Below are 27,929 nucleotides of genomic sequence, written 5' to 3' on the forward strand. Positions count from 1 at the left end.
CCGCCCGCATCCCGCCCGCATCCCGCCCGCCCGCATCCCTCCCGCGTCCCGCGGCCATGGCCGGGCGGCGCTGGGCCGGCCGGTGCGCGGCCCTGGCCGTGCTCCTGGCAGCCTGGTCCCTTCCCCGAGGAGGCAGCGCCGGGCGGCTCTTCCTCAACGAGTGGGCAGCGGAGATCCCGGCCGGCCCCGACGCTGCCAGAGCCATCGCGGACGAGCTGGACTACGACCTGGTGGGGCAGGTACGGCCGGGCGGTGGGCTCCGCGCATCCCGCAGGATGCTCCGCGACGAGGCTCCTTTCCCATCCCGCGAGGCTCCTTCCCTCCCCTCTCCCTCAAACTTGTGCCCGGCTGCCGCCCGCGGGGCTCCGGGGAGTTTGAAGCCCCCGGTGCCCCACCGCAGCCTCCCAGGGTTCGGGTCTGCCTCTGGCGCCCGGCCAGGTACGGCTCTTTCAGAAGGGACGGGGCAGGGCGGCTCTGCTCTTCCTCAGAGGACCAGGCGGGGACCTCCGACTCTCCTTGACGGGAGCGGGCGGGGCGCTCCCGTTCTCCTTGGCGGGACTGGGCAGGGTCGGGCGGGGGCTCCGGCTCTCCCTGGAGGGGCCCAGGCAGGGCACCTGGGTCTCCCTGAGGACACCGGACACAGTCAGGCAGGGCACCCAGCTCTCTACTGAAGAGACCGGCCGGGCAGCCCGCTCTGCCAGAGGGGACCGGGCAGGGCGCCCGGCTCTCCCCCCCGGCAGTCCGGGCAGGAGGAGGGCGCGGGCAATCCCGGCTACGGCCCCGCGCCGCCTCCGCCCCGCCGGCTCCATCGCCATCGCGGGGCTTCTCTCCAGCCATCCCTCGGGCGCTTTTTTGGGATGCCGTGACGTCAGCGTTGTCAGGGATGAGTAACCGCCGTGAGGGAACAGCTTCGTCTCACCTCCCGGCGAGGGTCCTGTGCCGGGCACGGCGTCCGCCAACGCCGGGACCCCGCTGACCCCGGCCCTGCCCCGTGGCCGGGGTCGCGGTCATCTCCCCTCCGTGCCCCCGGTGCTGTCCGTGGGCAGCCCCCTGCGGCCGCCTGCCCAGCCTCGCGTCCGGGCACTGCTGTGTTCTCCCGACTCCCAAAATCCCGTAGGTGTGATCCCACCTCTGTGAGTTTGGTCCTTCTCCCTTTGTGGACGGTGCATTTGTCCCCGCAGCCTTCAAACAGCCCGTCCTTAGGGGAATGGGGTGTTGGAAGTCAGCGGGGTGCACCCAGCTCTGCCGGTGGCTGGCTACTGAGCAAGTGAAAATGCTGCACAACCCAGCCCCACATAGAGGTGTCTGAAGCCGTGCAGAGCTTTTCACACCTGTCCAGCTGAAACCCAGGAAAAGCAGATAAAACTGGTATGTGACCACAGGTGCAGCCTGTGAAAAAGTGGCCGTGCCAAGGTATGTCCAGGACTGTAGTGCTCACTAGTACAGGTGCTGTGTAACTTGAGTACTGTAGTAGTAATGACTGCATTTGAGCAGCTGAAATAAAATTACTCCCCCGACTTCTTCCAACAGCACACAGGCTGTGAGAAGCACTTGTTACTTGAAGAGTGCTTCCTTGTTTGGATTAAAATATCTAAAGGCTGGTTTCTTGCTCCTTTGTCTTTTAGGCAGTGTGAATTCATTCAGGTTTTGATTGTTGGTACTTGCTCGCAGTGGGGAAATATGTCCTAATAATTAAAGCATGCCTGTGTCTTACAGATTGGATCACTGAAAAACCACTACTTATTCAGACATAAGAGTCACCCAAGACGGTCCCGAAGAAGTGCCATTCATATCACTAAGAGACTTTCTGATGATGAGCGTGTGAGTGTTAAATTTATTCAGGTTTTTTTATTATTTTTTTTATTCTGTCTCCTTACTGCTAGCTTCGTAATGAGGTCACAGGCAGGCCTTCCTCATTTTGCAAGTCTAAAATATTCTGCCATCCATACTCCTGCTGAATAATACTTGGCTATTCTGTCACTCACAGGCAGAATCTGACCCTCCTGTACCACATATTTTACAAGAGCTTTCCAAATTAAGAGTTGAGATGTGCAGCCCTGGAATTTCAGATGTTGCTGCAAAATGTGAACAGGGAACCACAGGACTGGATTCAAAGTAAAAATCTGTAAATGCACTAAGTTTAATTAGGCCATCTCTGTGCAATTACCATGTGAATTAGGTTTGATTTAAAGTGACTGAATATCAAGTGGAAAAAAAAAAAAAAAAAGAAGTAGGGGGAAAGGGCTGAGGTTCTGCTAGACTGGCTTTTACAACAAGCTAAAATCCCTTCTCAAAGGATCCATCACACATTCCAGACTTGCAGTCTTTTGTTAAAATGATATACCACTGCAATCAGAGAACAGGGAAACTGGAGAGCCAGGGGTCTAAGGTACAACCCGCTGGTGAAGAAGGCTCCTCGTTTGGCTTTATTTCAGACAGAAGCATTTCTGTGTGTAGGCATAATGAAAAACAGGGGTGCATGACAAATTTAAAGAGCAGACCAGAATGCTGTCAGCCTTTCTTACAAACTATTTTCTGGGAAATGTCACAACAACAACATTTGATTTTAAGATCAGCATTGTTGCAGCAATCACTGTGACAATATGAGCTGTCCAAACCATGAAGTAACCTAGTTGTCAAACCCAGCAAATTATCATATAAGGACAAACCACTTTGGAATGAGTAATTTTCTATCTGGAGGTTTTAGATGCAAATGTCAGCTAGGAGGAAATATCTTGTATGGTGAGACAGGGTGTTTGTTTTGCCTGTTGTGTTTCAAAACTCTACACTCTCATCTATTTCCTTGCAAACATTGGTTTAACAGTTAAAGTTGAAATAATCCTAACTTGGGGATGCTCAAACCTGCAGGTTCAGTGTGAACTGGTTCCAATTTATGCCCACACATATGATCAGATGTCCAATGTCATCGTAGTACAATGCTCAAGATCAGAGTTTTGGGTGCAGTTTCTCTCTTTTTTGGGCTTACTGCATCAAATGAATGTGTTACATGGGAAGGAATGACAGCTTTCAATACATCACATTCTAAAATTGTAGCAGAATGGAAGTGATTGTATTACATAGCTACCAGACATTATTGCATCCTTGCATTCTTAGATCCAGAAACGGGGCTTCAAAGTGCTGCAGGTGATTTGCTAAATTTACTCCAATTTCCCTTCTATTTACCATCCAGTATGCAAATTAACTCTGTGAATAAATGAGATGTAATTATGCATTATGTAAGTGTATAAACACAAAGCAATCATGTAACGCTGTGTAGTTACACAGGGACCTTGTTCAGCAGCAGCCTATTTAAAAAGATTTAGATTCAGCCTTTAAAAAGGGAGAGAAAAGGGAATCCTGTTTTTGTTTGTATAACGCCCTCATGAATTTTACGGTACGTTAAGTGTGAAAGCTGTGGTAAAACTTGGCTCGAATCTGAATATTTATCTGCTTCCTATAGCGTTTGTTGTAAAACAGATAAAGGCTGTGAATACATTGAAGGGATATAATTATCTGGTTACCTAACTTCCTCTAGCATTTGCACTAGTTTCCAAGTCTACCTTCTTGCAAGTAGACTTGAATTGAGATTATTTTTACTTCTTTATGTATCAGTGATGGGAGATTTGGCGTGGGGCCTTCAGCTTTTGCTGGAGATGGATGGTTGGAACTTCACCCAGCTGCTGAGTGACAAACATTTGGCCTGTTTGCCTGACATATCTGCTTGGAAGTTTCAGCTCATTTCCCTCAGTGCACTTGCTTACCCTGAAAAAAAAAAAAAAAGGCATGGAAGTTCTCAATTGTTAATTGCTTTTGGGTGGTGAAGAGGTCAAGCTTTGCTGTGGGCAGGGAAGAGAGACAGGTAATTGCTCCAACATGTGTGCAAGTATGTATGGCCCTAGATATCAATAGGGCAGTTTAGAATACCTATACTTGCATGGGTATATTCATCTTCTATGACCAAGATTTGTAGGGAGTTTAGGACTAAATATATATATAGCAAAGAGAATCATAAACAGCTACCATTTTAAAGGATATATGTTCTTGTAGTGAATTTTCCTAAGGCTTTCATTAGAAAATTTCATTTTAATCAAATCATACTTTTTAATCATAATTTCTCAGTCATTATTATTTCATCTATGGTGATAGATGTCAGGATCATAAAGCTGTTCAATCATAGTAGATAAAAGGAACAAAATTTATTCAGAGCTTGAAAGTAAAAGGTTAGATGCAAGGCACCCTCCACGTGAGGCTTGTCACAGGATCTTGACAATCTACTGAACCTGAGTTTGCTGCTTGGAATTTGGGATGAAAAGGACCAACCTTATCTGTATCAGAGTGACAATGCAAGGATCAACTATAAATAACATTTTATTCCCTCTCCAAAAGGAGCACACAGCACAGAGAGAGGCATCATCATCAGGATTTCATTTGAACTGGGTTCAGTAATACATTCAAGGGTGATACACATTTAAAATACAATCCAGTGCCTTAGAGATTGCTGTGTCTGTGCACAAAGGCTGTGCAACTCGTTTGATGATTTATCAAAGCATGCTGAAGCATTTTGGCTTTCAGTTGCCTTAAGTGGAATTATGCTGGTGATGAAGTTAGTCTAATATTCATAGCTTACTAATTGACCACTCTTCAAAACACCACTAGGAAGGAGACTTGAAGGTCCAGCTGCTCTGTGAGTAACAGCATCATTATGATTGCAAGACTAAAGCCAGAGATAATCTTTCTTCTTTCCTTTTAACTCCCAATAGAGAGTGAATAAAAGATAAGTAGGGGAAAGAAGCAGGCCGTGGCTTTCCTTATTTCAGTAGCCATCATTGTTTAGATGACCTTTTAGCCATACTACATGGTTTTATTTAATGTAAAAACCTGCCTTGTGTCACTCACAGGAGCTGTTTGTTAAATTGTACTTAATGATATTTTGTGAATTAATTCTGTAGTATCATGATTTCACCAAGTTTTCTTCCCCAAATTGCACTGTACTACAGTTTAAATAATCCTGTTCTCCACACCAGCGTTGCTCATTTTGCTTTAGGCTCCAAAACTTCTCTGTGCGAGGAACGCTCTCGGCTAAGAAAGTCCCAAACTAAAGAGGTTCACTTGTCATATTTTCACAAATAATTGTAGGTGTCATGGGCAGAGCAGCAGTACGAAAAAAAGCGAACTAAGCGTGCCTCCATGAGAGACTCAGCAGAAAGTCTTTTCAACGACCCTATGTGGAATCAGCAGTGGTATCTGGTAAGAATTTGTTGCCTTGTGGAAGTGGGGATTGTGGTTGTGCCATCAGCTGCATTATTTGACCGGTATCAGAGAGATTGCACTAAAGGGAATTCATGAAAAGTCCCTTTTGTTAGCACATGCTGTAAAAATGAGCAATCTGTGCATACCATTTTCAGGCAACCTTCTATCTTCTGTGGAGTGTTGTTTCTACAAAGACTCTAGATGCTAATTCAGCTGCTGTTTAGTATGGGGGAGGTGATGTCACAAATTGTTAGCAGTTAAAAACTAATGATAATTTTCAAGTATTTGCTGTTTCCGTGTAAGAAGTCCATTATCATATCTGAAGCTGGACATGTATTTCTTTATTAAAATTGGTAGTGCAGAATGCATAGTTCAGATGAAAACAAAAGCATCTGCATGCATATGACAAGCACCTTCAGCCACAGGGACTAAGATTTATATCTAAGAGGGTCTCTAAATCTCACTCACATGCTCAAAACCTCAGGGAAAAAAAAAATTCCTGAGCTCCATAGTTTCTGTCTACATGTGTCAGTTGAGAAATACAGTTGATCATTTGGGTTTTACATAGTTTATTCCAAGAGCATGTGTTTCCACTGTGCATCTAGCTGTACCTTCAGTCTAGGATTCATTGCTTTTACTCAGAACGGGGATGGGATTAAAGGTGGGTATAACAAATCAAAAACAAAGGTCAAGCACAAATGGGGCCCGAGTGGCTGGAAATACTTTTCTGCAGTTCATCTTAGAGAAATCAGACCAACTCTAGCCTACTTTCCCTCATTTGAGCTAGGGAAGATAAATTATAAACCACATAGCATAAAATATTTTCATGAAGATTCCTGGAGACTCCTTTTCAACAGAAAAAAACCCCTGTTATCTGTAAGAATTTAGCTTTTCTTTGAAGCAGAATATTTGTTTGCTTCCGTGCCTGTATCCAAAAAAGCATGACATTTCCAAGATGTATATTAGACAAATATAGAAACACACACAGAGTTCATAAAAGCAGTCTGGGGGAAAAACTGGCAATGTTCTGCTCTCCAGGAAACGTGGTTCCTTTCCCCCCTATTTATGGTTTTCACTTCTTTTCCCTCTAGTTTTCACACCTGAGAAACAAAAACATGCTGCTTACCCTCGTTCACAGTGCACATTGAATTTTCTGATTAAATGCATAAATGCATTAGATATTTTCTTCCAAAATATGTTTTCTCTCTTGTAGTGAATAACTGACTATTACCTTATTTTTATGATTTGATGGCAACAGTTTTAGCTCTATCCAGTGTACCTTCAACACATCACCAGGAAAAAAATATTATTTGGTGGATTTAAGAGAACAAAGGTTGCAACCTCAAACAATTTCCTGAATGGAAGGAGTCAGATACAGATAGCAAAAAAAAATGAAAGAAATTTCATCCCCATAAAAAATTTCTTTTTCTAAGCCTTGTATTTTATGCAGTATTTCTTTGGAAACAAAGACATAAAAAAACCCTGCCGTCAGCTAACGTAATTGTGCACAGAGAAACAGAAAGAAAGTGGTTCTTTTTACATCTGTGCTTTTATGGGGGCTGTAAGCAAGTTTTATGAATTAGATGTACATACTGCACATTTAGAGGGGGACATGACCCATTCAGGAGATACTCTTCAAAAAACTTGCTGTGGAAGAGAAGGCTATACATGATTCATACTTCCAGCTGATTTACCACAGGAACAGCAATGAGGGTAATAAAGGGAAAGTTGGTATTCAACACAGTTGTTCCCAACCAAATGACTACCTTAATTGTTTTATCCATTAATTATTTTGCTCTGGCTAACTTTAATGTCAGAGGAGAAAATACACTTGGAGGAAATCCAGCTCACTGTACTGCAGGCACTGTCTTGGCTCCTCATCAAATGGAAAGAGCAAACATTAGCAGGTCTGATTATTAACCCAGCGTTCCAAGGTCCATTGGTGCATCCCCACCACTCCTTTCAGTTTCTGCTGCCTACTTAACAAAAATACAAGATGTTTTTTGTACAGAGGCAATCTTCAGGGATCTTCAAGCAGTGGGGTAAATCTTTCAGTGCTACAAGGATTTGTTGAAGCTAATTTTTGTTTTGTATTTGCAAAGTTTGAGCAAAATGCAAAATGCACAGGCTGAGATTGTTGCAGCATCTTTAAAATACGACTTTGGACCTGTTTGGTATAAACTGGATAAAATGCTGACATATTTTAATCCCTTCTGTCCCACAGCAAGATACAAGAATTACTCCATCCCTGCCCAAACTGGATCTCCATGTTATTCCTGTGTGGCAAAAAGGGTTTACAGGCAAGGGAGTTGTCATAACAGTCCTAGATGATGGATTGGAGTGGAATCACACTGACATCTATGCTAACTATGTAAGTTTGAGCATTAGAATGCTATGGAATAGATTAACCAGTTGTAAATTTGACAAACAGACACTCTTCCCTAGCTCATTTTCTATTCTGTAAGTCGGCTCCTGCAGTACAGAGACTGAAATATTTGCCTTAGGCATGATTTGGAACCTGGTCTGTGTCACAGGAAGCTGAATGTCACTTAGCAATGGTAGCGGGGCGGGTATTTTGTTGTTTTGTTTTTCCTTCAATAGATTTAGTTCCCAGACACATTTGTATGTAGTGGTTTAATGCTAAATTATTAAAGCTCCATGAAAAAATTATGGAATTGTTAATGGCCATCAAATCCTACCAGCTTGTTTGTAAATAAAGTAAATAAATACAAACCCTAGAACCCATTTTGTTACACAGTTTAGAAGTGCCTTTTCTAGTTATCTGAATTAATTAAACATTTCTTTTTTTACACGTAGGACCCAAAGGCAAGTTATGATTTCAATGACAATGATCATGATCCCTTTCCTAGATATGACCCAACAAATGAAAACAAGTGAGTAACTTCCAAGTTGTCTGAAGAGAACAAAACAGTACTGTATTAATTTGTGTGTTATAAAAGTGTGGAAATTTCTATGTATGTCTCCTGTGGCAATCATTTAATAAGAGGAAGAATTTGTGTAACAGAATCACAGGATGGTTGAGCTTGAAAGGGACTTCTGAAGGTCACCTGCTCGAGCAGGGAGCTCTAGAGCCTGCTGCTCAGGATGATCCAGGTGGCTTTTGAATATTTCCAAGGAGGGTGAGGCCACAACCTCTCTGGGTGACCTGTAGCAGTGCTCAGTTGCCCTCAACGTAAAGAATCACTATTGGGTGTTCAGATGGAACTTCCTGTGTTCCAGTTTGCAGAAACATTCTCACGTAACATTGATAGAAACACTGGGATTAAATTCCCAGATGAAGAACTTTATAACTGTAATATCCGTGTGATGTCCTGAATCTGCTCGTGTCCTTGTGTGTGTGTTTGTACTGATGTGTTCCTGCAAGATGAAGGCAACGATCTATTCATGTGACTCTGTGTGTTTCTGGAATGATACCTCCCAAAGCATATCTTTCCTTCAATTCTCTGCTTTGCAAGGGGAATGTAAGAAAAAAAAAAATCGTCTCCTGATGGGTCTGTCAGACCTGGTGTCATCCATTGTAGTCCAGTTATGGATTTTTTTCATAAGAAAGACACCAGGAGGGGCCTCCTTAGAAGCTGGTACACAAAATAAGTCAATTTCTTAAACAAATTAGGATGCCACTACTCAGTACAGATAGCAAGAAACTGATGCATTGTTTCCCTGTTTCCTATCAGACAATACAGTAGCAACATAAATCACTACATGGGGAAAAAAAAAAAAGGTCAGTCAGAGGATAAAAATCCCATGACTAAGATGTTTGAAAAATGGCATTTCTACATTGTTACAGTGTTACTTAAGAGAAAGAAGCCATTATCCTCTTGTTATGATGCCATTATCTCTTAAATCTATCTGTATTTCCTCTAATCTTTATTAGTAAGTAAATGGAATTCAGCCCAGAAGCATTGAAGCATGTCATTGAATAATAATCTGTAGCATTACATAATACAACTCTCTTACCTTGACACTCATGTGAAGGCTTTCTGTACTGTGGAATTAGAACCACCCATGGCAAAAAAAAAAGATTTACATAGAAAATAGTTGTAACAAGAAAAAATTAGCAATGGGGATACTTTAAAGGCTCGCTTTCTGAAATCCTAAATAAATGCAGTCATATATAAAAAAGTATCTAAACGTGTGATTAAAAAATATTTATATTTCAGTCTGGAAACAGCTTCATTGCCCAAATTTTACACTGCTTTTGCACTCTACTAAAATACTGATATCTACAGTGAGATTTAGGAAAGCATTTATCATCTCATGAAAATGTTCCTTTGATCATTAAGTTGGTAAAATTATAGTTAATGAAGCTTACGAGAAGTATTTTTGCATCATATAGACACAACTCAAATGCTCTTCAATAACTGCACTGCATTCAATTAAAGGAAGAATTTGAACAAATCAAGGTCCTTGACTAGTCTTTCTGTACAATACAACAAAGATGTTATTATTTGTTCTTTATTCTTGCTGTATTTATTCAGGCATGGGACACGGTGTGCAGGAGAAATTGCCATGCAAGCCAACAACAGAAAATGCGGAGTTGGAGTGGCCTACAACTCCAGGGTTGGAGGTAAGGAAACAAAAATAATTAGATGTCTAATAGGAATGGAAACAAGACAGATGCTGAGTGTTGTTAGAAATCATTAATCTGAAATACGAATGATTGGTCATTCTTGGAAAACATGAATCTTGCAGTATTAAAAGCTTCAAAATCCTGTCTGGCCACAGTGCTGAGTGTCACCTCCATATGACAGGATTTCTTGATTAAAGTCTGGAATTTGGTTATGAATAGATAGGTAGAATATGTAACAACAGCAGCAACAGTATAGGCAGGGATGGTGATGATTATGATAATAGTAATTAAGTAATCATAATGTTAACAATATTAACTATTATTATAATTAATAATAATAACAACAACAGTAACAACAATAATAGCAACAACTTATATTGTACCTAGAGTTAAGACTGTATCTTTTAACAAATGATGGACCAATTACTTATTATTGTTTATCCAGGGGAGGAGAGGGATTGAGTAAAGTAGGAGTATACAAAATTATACCCACCCATACTTGCAGCATGTTGTTTCCATCTACACAATTACATTAAAAAGGTCATGTCAGTCAAGTTATTCAAGCTGCTGTCCTTTTTGTTTCAACACGTCCCTTCTCTACTGTCACCATAACTTAAATTTGAAAACAAGTAGAGTCTTGCTTGCCCATCAATCAATATTGTTGTTTTGTTTTTTTAGATTGGTGACTCAATCTGTTAGTTGTTTATTAAATAATCATGATGCACGGTATCAGTTGCAAATGGTCATTTAGCTCAGAGGAAGTTATTTGTACAGCCCTACTTTTTCCATTATTCCCTCTTTTTCCTTTTAAATGATGGGATGATGAGTGGTAATTGACACCCATAACTGTTGTTCCCACTATTTCAGCGTGGTGTTTGTCAGTTCCCAGTTACTCCACTGAGCTGTCATGGATGTCATCTTTGCAGTTTGCCTTTGCCATAATGCATTATGCTGTCATGATCTGTTTAAATAAAATATCTCACTCATAATATGAAGACGTCAGATTTTCAAAGGAAGGCAAAATGGATGAAGCTGCAAAGATGTCTGAACTCCCACTGTGCCCATATTTTAAGACTCTTGCATCTACAGAGGAGGTTTTTCCACAGCTATTTGCATCCGATCTGTGCTCATTTGCAAATGCAAACTACATATCTGTGTGGGATGACTTATCTAGAAAAGGGAAATAACAGCAGGAAAAGCAGTCCAGCAATCCACATTACCCAGCAAGAAACATACACTTGGGTGGGGGAGGAGGAAGAATGGAAAAGTTGAAAGAAATTGTAAGCTGTTAGATGTGACCAGACTGATTAAGATAGGGGTGTAACAAAAATATGTTCAAAGAGCAGTGGAAGATAAGAGAAGTCTTCAAAAGATTCAGATAAATTTGGAGTGGCTAGACACTGCAAGATTTTTTTGATGATCCAAGCTCCATGGGGTTCATTTCTCCAGAGGCTGTTTTACTACTTTTTTTTTTATATATATATATCCATGAAATGACACACTGCACACTTCTACTTGGCATTAGTTCAGGAGGACTTCCTTAAGTGTCTGTCTGCTGGTAGCTTTTGCCATACTGGACAAATCCTGTGGTCCACAGCCAGGTACTCCTCTTTCATAGTCAGCAACATCTGCTTTAGGGAAAGAAACCCTGACATGTGGAATACCTTGTTCTCCAACCTTCAGCATCAGAGGTTGGTTTAACTTTGCCTTGAAGGTTAAAACAAAACATTCCATTATTTTGTTGCTGTTGTTGTTTTATGTGAAAGTACTGAGTTTTAACAATCCTGGGTGTTCTCACCGGTCACATCAATGCCTGGCCCTATTCTGAAGCCTTGACTAGCCTCTCCAGCACTTTGTGGCTATAAGTACCATAGGCTTTTCTGTGCACTGTGTGAAGAAAAAACACTCTTAATGCCAGTTTTCAAAGACACACTTCTCAGTGCCCTTTCACATTCACCTCTTGGTCCGTGTAGAGCTGAGAAATGTGTATCGATCACCTCTGGAGTAAAGCAGGGTGTGTGTATTTTCATGCATACCTAACCATACCACTGTGTTATGATATTTCCATGGTGCTGCCATGGAAATTAAATTATTAAGAAGCTCCATTTTACAAAGGACTGGGCTGAGAGTTCATGCAGAGTGATGTGTTGCTAAAAATAGCCTTCTGCCAGGCAGACACATATATGTGTCTGAAATTACCTTGGGCATTGCCTGCTCTTGATTTTGTGGGACTGATGATGGGAGCAAGAATAGAAAAGAGTTTATGCAAGAGGACATAATTGGAATCTGCTTAAGGGAATATCACTGCAGTCATCAAATCCCTGAGTTACTTGAACAATCAGAGTTTTTGACGATCAGGAAGGCGAGGCAGCGATTTTTTTCCTTGAACTGTTTTCGTCAGTGTGGAGTCATTGTTCTTGGGGGTATTTTTCCTTATTAAATTATTTATCTGCAGAGTTGTCTTTGTCTTTTTCTGTGGGAAGTATCTGCGCATTACTCCTCACATTCCCAGTATCTCATTATGTGTTGCAAGCTCTCACCTGGGGCTTGCAGTCGCTTTCATGCAAGCAGATCTTTGCTCACAGTGTGCTGGCTTGAGAGAATCTGGCAATTCTGAGCCAACTGAAAAAAGAGTAATCAAACCACTCTCAGTTTAAGACAATCCTGGGTAAGTGATGTTTTTAGTACCTGGGGCACAAGATATATACCTCGGTGCTTTTTCCAGCTTTGTGAGTGATAATGGAGCAGCTGTGGTTGAGCGGATTAACTCCTTTGTCTGATTTTACCACTAATGAATATGAAATAATAAAGCTCAGCTTTATCTCGGAGGTATTAGGAGTATTAAGAGGTCAGCCAATTGGGGAAAGAATTATGCTTGCAGTCTTTATTTCCCTTGATAGCATAAAATAGAAGAGCAAGACACTAAGCTGCAAGGGTGAGGTTGGAGGTTTTTTGTTGGGTATTTTTGGGTAGTTTGGGGTTTTTTGTTAATAGAATGACAGCATCGTGCCTGCTGCGCTCCCCATTTTGTGGAAAATACTAGAAAATGAGTACTCATAATTCACCAACTGCCAGCAATGGTGCAGCTGCTGGAGTACTAACCTGCCAAATCCAAGGGAACCCAGACATTTTTATTGCTTGTAAACACAGGCTGAATCCTGACTGCTGTGGCTCTTACACTGCTGCTGTTGCTGTAAGAGCCATGCCACAGTGGGAATTTTGCCAGATTTCTGCTTTTTCTGCTGTCCTTCAGCACTGGACAGAGGTAGCAGCCCCACTGCAGAGATGTGGCTTTGCACAGCAATGGATCCAGTGCAGATGAACTGCTGCCTGCACCTGAATTTTAAGTACCACTGAGATCAGCCTTGCTCTGAAGAAGATTAGATCATGCAGCTCCTAATAAATTGTTAATGGCTAGATATCTCTGGATTGCTCACAGTAGAAAAAAAAGGTGGCAGTAGCAAAACAGGGAGATTTTTTTTCTGTGGTGTAGATTGAAGAGCTGGTGAAAGTGCAGCATCACAGAGACAGCAAAACCTTTAATGACTGTGAGGACTTAGTGGTTTAGTCAGAACGTTCAGAACTACATCTTTGAACTAAAACTCTTAGAACTCCTAAAGATAAAAGTAATGTTGATAAAACCTCTTTAATTTCAGTGGCATTTTAGCAGTTTGAGAAGGCTGTGTTACAGATGTAGGAAGAAGGAGGAAGAAAGAGAATGCAATGAGAAAAAGCAGGAACAGTAAGCAAGACATCATCTTCTTGGGTGTCTGTAGAAGGAGAGAAGGAAATAAACAGAAGGCTAACAAGATTTTAAGATTTTACTTTTTTAATGGCTGTAGAGAAACACTGAGCTTTGCAAATAAACTCTAACTATTGCTTTACACTGACAGGAACGGTCCTCAATATTGCTTATCTGAACAGCAGTCAGCTGTGGTTGCAGTAGTTATGGCTTAATTTTACTGGAAATGTTCAGAACAGCTAACAAAGACAAGGAGGAAGGAACAGAAAGTAAACCCACTCTGCTTCTTTTTTTTTTCCTGTGAAGGTATACGTATGCTGGATGGAATAGTCACTGATGCTATTGAGGCCAGCTCGATCGGCTTCAATCCGGAACATGTGGATATTTACAGTGCAAGCTGGGGCCCTAACGATGATGGTAAAACTGTGGAGGGACCTGGGAGGCTGGCACAGAAGGCTTTCGAGTATGGGATAAACCAGGTACAATACTTCAGGGAAAGATAAAGCAAAAATGTGGCAGAGAAGAGAATTTTAAGATGGTTGATACCACAGAAAAAATGAAAACAGTTTGTGCTGTCTTCGATCAAACATATTTGACATGGACACGGTATATTTTAATAGTACAGGTGAGGGAAATTTCCAGCCAGAAAAGGACTTTTGAGAAAACACCATTAGGGCTTTCTAAACTGGTTTTAAGTTGCTAATCTCCATAAATAAGCTTTCTTTTTACATCCTTAATTTTCCTGCCTTTGTCTCTCCCTACACCCACCCTTTTCTGCTGCTTGTTTCACACTGAACAGTAATTGGATTTCTGCATTGAAAGCCCATAAAATTTAACACAAAATTCCTGCTTCATGAATATTTTGCTGTGTGAAATAGTGATGCATTTTAGCACCCTGTGGATGAGCTTGTATTGTGCTAATTGCATTAATTTATAAATTGGTGCATATCGTGGTCCAATTAAAATGAAAATAGCGCAAATGCATGATGGAGAAAAATATTTTTACTGGAGTTTTTTTCATGTTACCCTCTTTAGATCTGTTTGGATAATAAATAGGGTGCAAACTGAGAGCTGCCATGTATTTGTTAGTAAACTACTCTAGCTTTTGCCAGTGAGGTGAAAAGATATCTAAAGACAGGTACTAATAAAGAGAGGAAGACTGAATCATAGATGAGAGAAAAGAGAAATGGCTTGAAGGACAAGCAAAGAGAAAATTTTGGATAAAGGGCAATTAACATCAGTAGGCAGAAGGAGAAAAGGAGAGAACAATGCAAATGCTGACAGCTGAAAAAGACACTCTGAGGGAATAATGGAGACTGAGAGGAGAGAGCTGATAACAGGTTACATACCCATAGGTAGGCAGCAAGAGCAGAGGGAGAATTAAAGGTGATAATTAGGCGACAAATGTTCGTTGGTCTTACTCTGAAAAACCAGGTCCTTTGGTGAAGAATGCGTCCTTTTAACAGCTTGTTTTATTTCTCATGGGGAACAGATTTAGCCATTTGCTTGTCAGGATTCCAGGATTCCTTTTGCAAAGGTCTGACTGGTCTCCATTCTGTTTAAAGTCAGCCAGTGTTGGAACTGACAACAACTCTAATGCCTGGATCCTTCACTGCTGCTCTGGTGAAGCACCTGAGCACAGGCTCAAACTGAAGAACTGAGAAGTGTTACTACCACTCTAAGTGAAATCAGAGCAGGTGTTGGGATACACCAGTGCTTTTCTGGACTGCAGCCTTTGTTCTCAAAGATAGTATATAATTTTCTGTAGTTGTGGCTTGTCCTCCCCAATTTAAAAGCTGTATCACAGAACACATCTTACTTCTCTTTGCTTTTAATGTTTCAAGTGCTGAAAATGTCTTAGCATTTGCATAAATAATTTCAAATCTCACCCAAATGGAGTGCTAAAAAAAAAATTGTATTTCAGCTACTGTGGAATATTAAATGTGCATATATTAATAATGAACAACATAAGAAATTTTGCTTGTCACACAAAACATTTTTTTTTCCTCTGAAAAATTAGTAGAGCTTAAGACTGGATAGTGATGCGTGTTACATGGTTATGCCTGGAGGCTGGAGATTCTGACCCACAGATCTGTGACAGAAGGGAGGCTTTTAAATGTGTCCGTCATTCATGCCCCTAACTCATACCTCTGTGAGTGCCCCTAACCCATACCTCTGTGAGTACAGGAAAGGCAAGTGAAAGAAACCCTGATAAACTTGCCTATTCTTAAAAGAAAGAAGGACATTTTTTCTAGAAATGGTGAGGACCAAAACAGCAGCATGTGGAAAAATTTGCACCGTTGAACACAGACTGTTTTAAACTTGAAAACCTGAGGAAAATTGCTGTATCTGGAACACTAAACCTAGGCCAGCCAGACTGAGAGATGGGCTGTAAGGTGAGCTGTGGGATATTTCAAACAGCTGCTTTCTTCTGTCTGTGTCTTCTACAGTGCTTCTGGAAATTTCTCCTCTTCTATGTTTGCTATATGAGGCTTTTTGGGGAAAGGAATTGTTGAGGATACATCGCAAGGTCTGAAATCTCTTTGATAACCACTCATTTCTTTTTTTTTTTTTCTTTTAGGGCCGAAATGGGAAAGGCTCCATTTTCGTGTGGGCTTCAGGGAATGGAGGTCGTCAGGGTGACAACTGTGACTGCGATGGTTACACTGATAGCATCTACACCATCTCCATTAGCAGTGCTTCTCAACAAGGGCTTTCTCCCTGGTATGCAGAGAAGTGCTCTTCAACTCTGGCCACAGCATACAGCAGCGGGGATTATACTGACCAAAGAATTGTAAGTTGCTTTTACAGGTTTCAGAACAAACAGAAAGGTAGGATATATGCAAATAATAAATGAAACCTCTTAAATGCTTGGCTTTGAGTGCCTGCTTTATGTTCTGTGTTATGTGCTTAAGTGCTTTTGTCTGGAAACTTTAAGGGATTTGTAATCCTGTATTCTTCTACCTTAAAACAAAATCATTGTGCCGATGCAGTTAAATCAACATGCTGAATTTGTCTGTGGTTTGTGAGTGCTCTTTGTGTATGAAAGCAGCCTCTGCATGGTTTGATATGGTCCCATTCTTCAGAAAAGGGCAAATGAAGAGAGATCTGGAGTAAAAAGAAAACCTGTGATATCAGGGCCTCTGTTACACCTTGCCATTACCTTTTGTAAGACAGACAGCAGCAACAGTGCTCCCAAATCTCCCAAACTCAGAAAGCAGGCATACCAGTCTGTGTGCCTTCCTGTGTGCCTGAGGAAAATTGCTGTGGCACAATAATGCTGAAATATCTGTAATTGCTGTCCAGCCCTGGTGGATGCTAATTTTACAATACACTGCACTGATGGGGATTAACACACTGTCATTCCGAGTTAGCCAGGGGATGAGTCCTTGCTAAGTGGCTTCTCTTTATAGTCAAGATTTAGATACATGGGCTGATGAGTTTGGTGTTTAATTTCCAAATACAGCACGTTTCATTGCAAATTATAGTTCTTCTGCTGAAGAGGGAGCAGAACACCAATACTAATCCTATGAGTAATTTCCTAGTAAGCAGTAATTTTGATGTTCTAGGCCCAACACAATGATCTGTTTTCATGATTCACCAGTAAGCCTGAAATACTTATTGTGAAACCTTAGACTAAAATAAGATTTCAGTGTGGGAGTATTTGGTTCCAACACAAAACGTTTTGATACAAAAATTATAGTTGAAGTAAAAAGAGTGGATTGAAGTATGAGCAGATTTAAACACTCATCACTTTTTCTGCTGGTGAGGAGTGTATTAATACACACCAAGTAAAGGACACATAGCTATGCTTGTGAATATGGATGTGACTGTATTTACAACTGTTTATTCATGCAATCTGGGGGTTTTTTTCCTTTATTTTACTTTTTGTCAGACAAGTGTTGATCTTCACAATGAATGTACAGAAACTCACACTGGGACCTCTGCATCTGCACCTCTGGCAGCAGGAATTTTTGCTCTAGCACTGGAAGCAAAGTAAGACATCACACAATTACCTTTGTAACTCCTCTCTCTCATTCATCTCACCACCTTCCCCAAAACGCCTGTTTTAAGTGGCACCACCTCATGCTGCATCTCCACTTTTTGTCAGTCAGACTTGGTCAGGCTGATGACAAAAAATAAGCAGCTGTTTGCCCCAACTCCTTCCTAGAAAAGCAAAACAAATGTGAGTAACTCATGATAACTGAGGAATATTTTGTGTATTGGCAACAGGTTTTACTGATTTCTGGTCAAATGCACTCAAAATTGAGGGTGCGCATGGATTCAGGAGAATGTGATTTGAAGACAACAAGGCTGCAGGAGTTTAAACTAAGCCTCAGCTAATTCAGAAAAGATTTTCTGCCAATGATGAGGTATAAAAGGGAAGGTGCCCAAGCTTATCTGTCAGAGCAGGCAGGGAGCAGCTGGGTTCAGATCCTGTAGGGCAGGTAGTCAGAGTTTAGGACTTGGGAAAGGTAAGAAAGGACCGGACAATGGCTTTTTCACAGAAAGCACTTTAGGCAGGAGCGCATAGGTTTAATAACTTGGATGGTGTGGATTCAGCTCCATTTTCTACTGCACACCCCTTTGGTGACATGAGTGAAGACTCTTAGGTAATTTAAAGGGTAGACTAAATCACAGATGGAATCAATACTCAGTTTTCAATGTCTAGGTCTTACAAAGACTGGTGGGAAATTCTAGTGTAGCTAGCTAGCTTTAAATGCCTGAATAGTTTTGGAGGATTGGACTCTACTCTTGCTAGAGACCTGTTCTTCGTGGACACAGAAATCCTGTCTGCTTGGAGAAGTATTGTGAGGATAACTGGAACATGATATGTGTTTTAAAACAGTGGGATGCCATACACATTTGAAGCATGTTCTGTTTCAGTCTAATAATTGATAGAAAATGATAGATAGCCTTGAAGAAACTAACCAGGCACATTTTCTCAACAGCCCAGATCTAACATGGAGGGATATGCAACACTTGGTGGTGTGGACCTCAGAATATGATCCACTGGCTGGAAATCCAGGATGGAAAAAAAATGGAGCAGGACTGATGGTTAACAGCCGATTTGGGTTTGGGCTACTCAACGCCAATGCATTGGTGGATTTAGCTGATCCCAAGAGATGGAAAAGTGTACCAGAAAAGAGAGAGTGTATTGTCAAAGACAAGAGCTTTGAACCCAGGTAAGGATTTGCATCAGCACTTACCAAGCTGGTGTCTATAGTAATAAAGCCTGAAGGATCATATTCTTCACAGATTGCTCTGAACGAGACTAAGGGACTTCTTTTGATTCATTTAGTTTTGCTTAACTGTATTCCCCAGAGGCAGGCAAGCAGCATTTGCTTCTTGGTTTGTTTTTTTTAATGTAAGACTGATGGAAATTACTAGCATGAAGTCTTAACAAAGACTAAGATTATTACATCTGCTTATGCAGACTGTGTATGAAAGGATGATACTGTGAGGCTGAGCCAAATCAGCAAAGCTGGGAATTTCTAGACAACCATCAGATGACAGATAAAAAGATACTGATGTCTCACAAGAATTAAAAATATGTATATATCTGTAATGGGTCTTAGCAATTCTTCTCCTGTGACAGGCTTGTATATGTTGAAATCAAGGTGATATATTGAGCTTTAGTCATGTCTGTAGCATTTCTCTTATGAAACACAAGTGTCTCAAAGGCTCATTGAAAAGTCTTACCAGCCACATGCCCACAGCATAGTGGGCCTGAACAGACAGAGTAATTATCATTATTCACTGAGCTGGTTAATCAATAAGGATATCTAGACTCTTTTTGTCTCCACATGTTCACATGTGGATACTTATCCAGAAAAAATGATCTACTTCAAAGGCTGAAATTATACCATGTGAATGCACCAAAGGTCTGTCTGCAGAAATACATTGTAGTGTTTTGAAGTCACTGCTTGGTAACCTTATTAATTATGCTATTTTACCATCAAATTGGTTTTATGGGCTCTGTCTTTTTCACAGAATGTTGGCCCACTACTGATGTATGCCACACTTGCTGTTTATCTATTTTTATTGCAGTCTTGTACGTTACATTATAAAAAAAGATCCCATGATGCTGAGTTAAGAATTATTTATGTGGAGATTTAGATAGCCATTCTCTTCAGAAGTAATGGGAATTGTGCAGAGAAAGCTATGCAGAGTCTCTCTCTGCGCAGATCATGAACAGAAGACATTACCTTTTATTTTTGTTGAGCTGGCATTGACTCTTCCTTTCTCATCATTCTGACACGGCTGTTAAATGTGTTGTTCACACTTCATGACCCAGAATCAAAAGTTCCAGTGAGTAACCAAAGAAATACTGCAATTTTAACAGATTATTAAGAGCAAATGAAGAAGTCATCATCGAAATTCCCACAAAAGCCTGTGAGGGTCAAGAGAACTCCATTGCATCTCTGGAGCATGTGCAGCTCGAGGCAACAATTGAGTATTCCCGAAGAGGTGATCTTCATGTCACTCTGGTTTCTCCATCAGGTGAGGGAGGCAAAGACACACTTTCTTTGTGTTACTGTAGTGTGTAACATTTACTTCATGAAAAAAATGTGGTTTTCAGTGCTTAAAGAGAGCTAAATATATCATTGGACAAATCCAATGTGAGGATAAAGCACCCTGGGAACTATAGAGACCTGTCTTCAACCTTCACCCATTCTGGGTTATTTTTTTGAAAAGAGGTTTGAAAATCATAGTTCAAAAAATGAAGGCACAGAACGTTTTCACAGAGGCAACAGGACCTATGAAAACTCAGGGTTCCTGGCAGACAACAAATTATAGATCAATAATTCTTATCAGACTTCCTGTAATTTAGCAGATTAATGGGAAATGAGGAATATCTGATTCCTTAGGTTTCATTTCATGCATCTTCCCATTGGTGTATTAAAAAAAAACAAAGTGTTTTTTTGTTAGGCACCTTAGTACAACTACACTAAATGAGCTAGAATATGGCAAGCTGTCTTGACAATGCCCTGAAAAAACACAATAAGACCAAAAAAAAAAAGAAAAAAAAGACTTAGCATAAACAACTAAGAGTAAAGTCTGTTAGATCAACTGGTATTAATAAAAAAAAGACAAACCTTCAGATATGAATTTGAACATCAGGCTGATCTAATTTTTCTATTTCTAGGTAGCAGTCATCAAGTACTGCTGCCTCTACTGCAGTATCATTTTGCTTTCATGGTTAAATTGCTTTTCCCTTGTTTCTTGCTGCTTTTATACTTTCCTGCAACACATTAGTAGCAAATGTATGTCATTCCTTTTCTATATTTATGGTGTTACCTTTAAATATATTTATACTTGTGACAAGGCTCCTTGGGGCCTCACTTTTCCTTATTAAGTAAATATTGCTCCCTTGTCTTTTTCCTTAAATGCAAACAAGCCAAACAAATTTCCTCCTAAGAAGTAGAACCTCTTTTGCTGCAGAACTGCTTTGTGAGCGGCAGCATTTTTGTAATAATAACAATGCAAATGCTTTTAACACTGTCAAAGGACCAGACTGTATAAATTTACATCCACTCGCCAAAAAAACCCCAAACCAGTGATGAAATCATGATAAGGCCATGGTTTCATAATACTGCATGAGCTGGTCTGCCTTCAAAACTTCCATTTCAGAAGTTTCTTGAACAGCTCATCGGTGGAAAAGACTGGCTGTGCCTGACACCTTCTCCTTATGCTTCTTTTATGTGCATTCACTACCTTTTTGTGCTAGAACACTGAACAAGATGTACCTTCTTGGTGTGACCTAACAGCCTGTGTGCTCCTAAACGCTGCTGTAAAAATAATTACAGGAGCCACTGCTAAAGGAGCCACTGCTGAATAGTGTATTTTCCAGGTCAGCTCTGCTCTAGGCAGTGTGCAAGCTGAGAAATGTGGAAAGCTGGGAGCAGGCAGTGTATGGACAGTCACAGGGTTTATCTTGCACCCACACAGGGACCAGCACTGTCTTACTGGCTGAGAGAGAGAGAGACAAATCTCCCAATGGCTTCAAGAACTGGGACTTCATGTCAGTTCACACATGGGGGGAAAATCCAACAGGCACCTGGATTTTAAGAATTACTGATATGGTAAGTATGCCTGTATGCTAAGTAGCTGTGTTTGGGAGCTAACACAGATAAAATGATCACTCATCACTACAAAGCATGTCGAACAACAAGCCTGCTCATTAAGCAAGCTAAATGAAGGGGTATTTAAGATACCCAGCTGGGTTGAAGATTAAAGAAGAAAAATAAGAGTCACATTTTCGTGTTCTTTACCTAAATGCAAAGCACCTCTCTCATGTCATTGACATATACCTGTCAAAAAAAATTCATGCCTGTGTTTTTCAGACATACATCACTGAAATAAATCACTTAATAAAGTTTTCTTTATTAGTGGAGATTCATGGAGAGAAATAAGCAATCAAATGACATATGGTTATCTGGAAATTTTTTCTGCAGAAAAGAACACAGCATGGATCCAGGCTTCTCTTGGTCCATGTGCAGTTTTCACAAACTGAAAACATTTTGAATTAATGATTTTTGGGGGGATCTTAGTGACCTATTCTGATGTATACATTTCCCTAACTTCTTTCTGAGAGTACCTACTGCTTAACAATGTTTAAGGATTAAAGCCAACTAGTCTACAGATACAAAATAAATCAGTTTACTAAAGCCACCTGGGGATATGGATTACAACAGCAAGACACCAGAATTAAGTTGCTTGGTAGGCAGCTGAAAAATAATTCCCTTCAAAGAGAGAGTGATCAAGCTCACTCATCTCATTGAAGTTGTCTGTTAATAATCTTGTCCTTAGGGGTCAGATCTTGCCAGAAACTGAAAGCTTCCTGTTAGACACTGAGACTCCAGCCCCTGTTGGCATCAAATTGTAAACAGGAGGGTATTGCCAAGAGCTGAGCAGATGGATACAGCACTAGGAGTAAATATTACTATCAGCAGTGCAGTTTTAATGCTGCAGGCTTATAGATAATCCCATGGTTACAGATACCCTGCTCTTTGAAAGCATTTTTGTGGAACAAAGTTAAGAGAATTTCATTTGTAAATTAGCTCTCATTTCAGGTGAAAGCTTCCTGAAACTTACAATAAAGCAAGATTTTTGTCCTCAAGACACGATACACTCTTTCCTCACCCTGTTGGTTTTTGTGTTTTCTGTACTTGTCCCTTCCACTTTCTACTTCTGAAATACTGCCACCAAAATTTATAAATAAACATTTGCTGCCCTCTTCCACACACTGTATTTCAGATTGCTGTTGTCCACCACATAATAGTAAAGAATAGTATTTCACATTATCATTTCCAATGGTAATTTTTATAAGGAAATTACCAAGGAATGGCCTAGTGAACAAATTCTATAATGCAAAATACTACTTCAGTAACTTCTAGCATTATGACAAAATTCCATTGATGCTTACACGATGAATTTATATTACATCAAAATGTGAATATTTGGAGCAGTTAAGCTATTGTATTAAATCCCATATGCTGATATACTCTGTCTCTACTAAATCTGGGGCTCTTGTGCTTATGAATCATACTCTATAGGTAGGTATTGAAAGCCTGATAATTTGTTTTGGGCGCTTCCGTGTACTTTGCATTCAAGTGGTTTTTTCATCTTTTATGTCCTGAGAACCTATTCTGATGCCACGCTTGTTTTTCAGTCCAGACGAATACAAAACGAGGGAAGGATTGTAAACTGGAAATTGATTTTGCATGGCACTGCTACCCAGCCTGAACACATGAAGCAGCCACGTGTGTATACATCCTACAATGCTGTGCAGAATGACAGAAGAGGAGTGGAGAAGATGACGGATCTTGTAGAGGTAGAGTTATATTACATTTATTCCTTACCTGTTTTTCAGTTTATAAGAAAATTCTTGGGTTTTTTTCGCCTAGTAAGAAGACACTTATTCATTTTGTATTAATTTTATCTAACCCCTGACTGGTTTTGAGTGTATATTGTAATTTTGCCCATGTCGACAACTGGTATTTTTTATTAGTCTCTGTTTTCAAATTGCAAAATCTAAGGGTTTTAGGATGATAACAGGAAATTGCCCCTAAAGCAAGGAACTCTATGGCCAATGCAGTTTTGTGGTAGAAGAAGGGAGAAAGACACCTCTGACAGACAACACAAAATTTATGTAATTCTACCGAGAGCAAGTGTCACATCCCAAAGGAACTGTGCCTGCTGGAGTGCTTCCAGGGAGTTTGGAAGGAATTTCAGGAACAAAGGGCTTGACAAAAGTCAGGGACTCATTAATTCAAAAGGTTTGGGTCGGTGGATCTGTTGCTGGGTCGGTGGATCCTTTATCACCCCCTGTTTACCCTGCAGATAACAGTGCTCTAAAAATACAAGGCAGCGTGACCCTGGGTTTCAGGATGCAGAGGATGGTAGTAATGTACAATTTCATAGTGCTTGATTACGTCAACAGCTTCAGAAAATAATCCCATCACATCAAATTGTCTCCCCATTAAGTAATTAGGACATCCATAAAGCACAGAGAGTTTAACCTTCCTCAGACAGGTTATGAAAGGTGGGCGTGATAACAGTCTTTAAATCCATTACATAAATATCTGCAGGTCTGGCAGCCGCAGGCAAGAAAAAAAAAATTGGAAGAAAGCAGAAGTGGATTCAACAGGTTCTGTAGGAGAAAATGGGTGGACATGGTAAAAAATACATGAAGGAAAAATGAGTGTTCAGTTAGAAACACAGTTCTAGGTTAATGAGGAAGCTCTGCAGGTATATACTAGAATTGAATCAAGATCATGCCTTTCACCAACTGCTCTGTGGATCTGTATTTGGGATTGGTCTTCCAAGGTCTCCTAGATATGTGTTATGGCCACCCATTAGCCATACTTCACTGTCTTTTCCTCAGGTGAGATCATCTACAGAGAAGGATGGAAACAGTGCTTCAGCCCTTTTCCTAAGCATACAAGGCACAATCAGAGCAGCCATCACCACTGCATATGTTTCCTTCATTTAGACTGCTGTGTCCTGTGGCACAGCCAGAAATGTCTCTTAAGGCTGAGACAAATACTGGTATAAAATGACATGTTGTATCCAGCCAACGTGGAATCTGAATTTATAACTGCCTATATTGTGGGGGGATTTCGTATTTTATACAGTACAGTCCTTTGGATAGTTTGTTTTGGTTGATAATGGTCTGGTTGTTTTCTAGATGCCCAAGTGGCTCCTTGAGTGAAATAATAACATTTGCCCACACATAGATGGAGATCACCAACCAGAGCAAACACTAATCCAGTCAGTCTTTCATTGATGCCTGATCTTTTTTCATGCTAATCTGTGTTCTAGGACCACACCACACTGGAGAGCCTGAGTGAAAAACCCAAGGCCACAGAAGACACCAGCACCAGCAGTGACAAAGCAGAAGATAAAATCCCATCAGAGGCCATGCTGCATTTGCTGCAAAGTGCTTTTAGCAGACAGATGGATCAGAAGCAACTGCCAAAGAAGACTGCAAGTGAGAAGTCAAATATTCCATACGAACACTTCTATCAAGCCCTCAAAAAATTGAACAAGCCCTCCCAGTTGAGAGGCTCAGAAGAAAGTCTGTACAGTGACTACGTTGATCTTTTTTACAATGCCAAACCTTACAAGCATAGAGATGATAGACTGCTGCAAGCGTTGGTTGATATCATAAATGAAGGAAATTAACTGTAGGGTATGGCACTGAGTTGGAAATATTCGTTCTCCCCACCTGTAGTTTTTTTTCCAAAGTCTGTGTATGCTCTAGTTGTGTGATTGCTGCTTTGATTGCTTCATATTTAATACAAATATCAAGGAAGGAAAAAAACGGGTGTGAGGGGATAAGGCAGGAAAATTACACTTTTTAGTATTATCTTTTTTCAAAGCCTTTCTTCAGAGTAGATTTCCCCCCTCAGGCATGAAATGCAATAGTACTCCCCTGAAAACCCTAATACTCTATTTTAAACAATTTTCACATACCTTATTCTTCCACCCTCTTCACTTAAGCATGCAGTAGGATTCAAAACCTGAATTACCAAGCAGTTTTGAACCAAACTGCCAAAGCTATGGGGATATATTCTCATCCATGGATTTGTTGTGAATATTGCAGTCTCTGTTATATTTGTCATTTTTCTGATTTAATACTTGCAGCCAGTAGTGCTTCTGTCACAGGTGTTTTGTTCCTTCTCCAAACAATGCTCCCTCACCCTTCTGTTCTCCTGTAAAGGAACATCTGGGAGGCTGGGGTTGGACTGGGGCATCACTGAACGCTGCTGAAGTTATTCACATTTTAGACTACAGACAGACACATACTAATAAAAAAGAGCCCCCAGCAAGGCATCCCATGCCATGGGATGTCATTCTCTCCACCTGGCTTGGACGTACCTAAGTGAAGTGCCTGAAATATGAGCCTGGTCTTTCTAGGCAGTATGTGTTTAATGAGGACAAAGTCTCCTAGAGAGAGCACTTCAGAGCACTCGGCTTTCTTTCCACCGGTTATGAATCACCTGATGGAGTACTGATCTACTTGTGTTAATTATATGAGCTTTGGGCTCCAACCTCTTACCTGTGGAGCCTCAGTTAGCTCTCTAAAGTAGTACAGCTGCCTTCTGAGAGGCCTACGTCTGCAAGTAGTCAGGCCAAGTGGAACAGAAAGGGGAGCTGTTGCAGAAAAGTCCACCAAAAGACTGAAAAATTCCCAAAACATCTAGGAAGAAAAGGCAAAATTGTTCAAGATTTAAAAAAAAAATACCGTGAAAAGGTTGGGCATGGAATGTGGAGTGGAAGGATGAGGATGAGGCAGAGGTGGCTGTCAGAAAGCGACTAGGGTGAGCAACTCCCTAGCATTAGCAGTTTTCCTCTTTAAAGAGAGCCAAAATTATATATTATTTTGCTTCTAAGGATTGAAAAAAAAAAAAAAAAAAAAAAAAAAAAAAAAAAAAAGCCATGTTGGATGCTCAGAAAAGCTAGGGGATCTAGAAAAAGGAAATGAAGATTCCCAGGGGATAGTTATCTCATTGAAGTGCTAAAGAAAACTGAAAAAAGTGCTGACTGCTTTTCACTTTTCTTCCTCTTGTTTACTATTGAAATGTGTTTTGCAGATGCTCTAGAAATATTTGATTAGATTCTCCTTCACTGTCTATTCCTTAAAATTATGCAAGAGTCTCTAAGACAGGAATTTTACACTTTGCTAACAATCCATCAGTTCAAATAAAAATTTTTCTCACTTCACACTAAATTCTGTAATTTAAAGGTAAATCTATTTACTGTAACTAATTAAGTTTTCTGTGTAAAAAAGGACTTCTCTAAAGACAACCTTGAAAATTGTCTTACCAAATGTAAGATTTAAAAATCATTCTTTGTGGTGGCTTTATGCCTTTCTTGGGCTTAGTCTGCCTTTTTGCCAACTGTAAGAATTCTTCAATATTTTTCTAGCCAATAGTTGAAGGATAACGTCTCCATTATTGAATGTCACTTGTATTAAATCCTTCCCTCTCTACTAAGAAATTTGCTTAGGAAGAGAAGTCATTTAAAAAAAAAAAAGATCCCTGCAAGTGGTGCAGATCAGAAAGCTCTGCCTTTGCTGTCCTTTCCACACAAAAGCTTTCTGGCAATGCATAACTAATGAACAAGCAAACCATGAAAATTTCTAACTGCTGCTATTACAGAATGAGAGCACTTACTTTCGCTAATGTTTAATTTTCAGAATAGACTCATCTGATGAGGTAAGGACCACTTTTAGTCCCGTGCTAAGAGGCTGGTTCCCTCAGATAACAACAAATGTAGCCAGTCCTCATTCAGGTATGTTACAGTGAGGAAAGTACTAACAACACTCCATCAGGCCTTGAAAGAAATTTTCAGGTTAAAAGGTTGGGAAACAAAAGACCCTCCTTTGTTTTAAGATCCGTTCCTATGCTGTAGCCAAAGTTTCAACAGAGGACAAGTTTAAAATCTCTCTTTTGAATGTTTCCAACCCAGATCAGCTTGTACAGGAGTAAATTATTTTTATTGTTAGTCTTTCCTTGGTGCCTGTGTGGGTTTTGTGAAAAATGTAAAAGTTGAAAAAAAAAGTTTTCTCTCAGAATTTTAAATTATATTTTCTTTACAGGTATTTATAATATAGCAAAGATTTTATTGAACAGACAGAATTTTAAAAGGCATAATAAATTATATTGAAGAACCAGATTTTTTCTTGAGAAAGAGACAATTTCATCCAATAAAGGTATTTTTTAAAAGGCATGTTACAACAGCAACTGCAACATGTATGTGATGTGATGTTAAAATTTGTCTACTAGTAGCATAATACAATGTGTTAGCAGAGCTCAGTGTGTGGTCTTAACATTT

The 27,929-nt window shown here is 40.3% G+C and overlaps 1 protein-coding gene across 1 annotated transcript; it reads left to right on the plus strand.

The window, feature by feature from the left end:
- The first annotated feature begins 56 nt into the window (after positions 1-56).
- PCSK1 (proprotein convertase subtilisin/kexin type 1) lies at positions 57-27,929 on the plus strand. The gene is made up of 14 exons (XM_068998400.1): positions 57-239; positions 1,717-1,821; positions 5,137-5,247; positions 7,475-7,621; positions 8,068-8,144; positions 9,750-9,838; positions 13,890-14,062; positions 16,165-16,377; positions 17,479-17,579; positions 18,536-18,769; positions 19,930-20,087; positions 21,537-21,670; positions 23,260-23,421; positions 24,912-27,929. The coding sequence occupies exons 1-14, from the start codon at positions 57-59 to the stop codon at positions 25,272-25,274; spliced, it is 2,250 nt and encodes a 749-aa protein (XP_068854501.1). The 3' UTR covers positions 25,275-27,929.

The sequence above is a fragment of the Aphelocoma coerulescens genome, unplaced genomic scaffold (assembly GCF_041296385.1).
Source record: "Aphelocoma coerulescens isolate FSJ_1873_10779 unplaced genomic scaffold, UR_Acoe_1.0 HiC_scaffold_100, whole genome shotgun sequence".
Taxonomy (NCBI): Eukaryota; Metazoa; Chordata; class Aves; order Passeriformes; family Corvidae; genus Aphelocoma; species Aphelocoma coerulescens.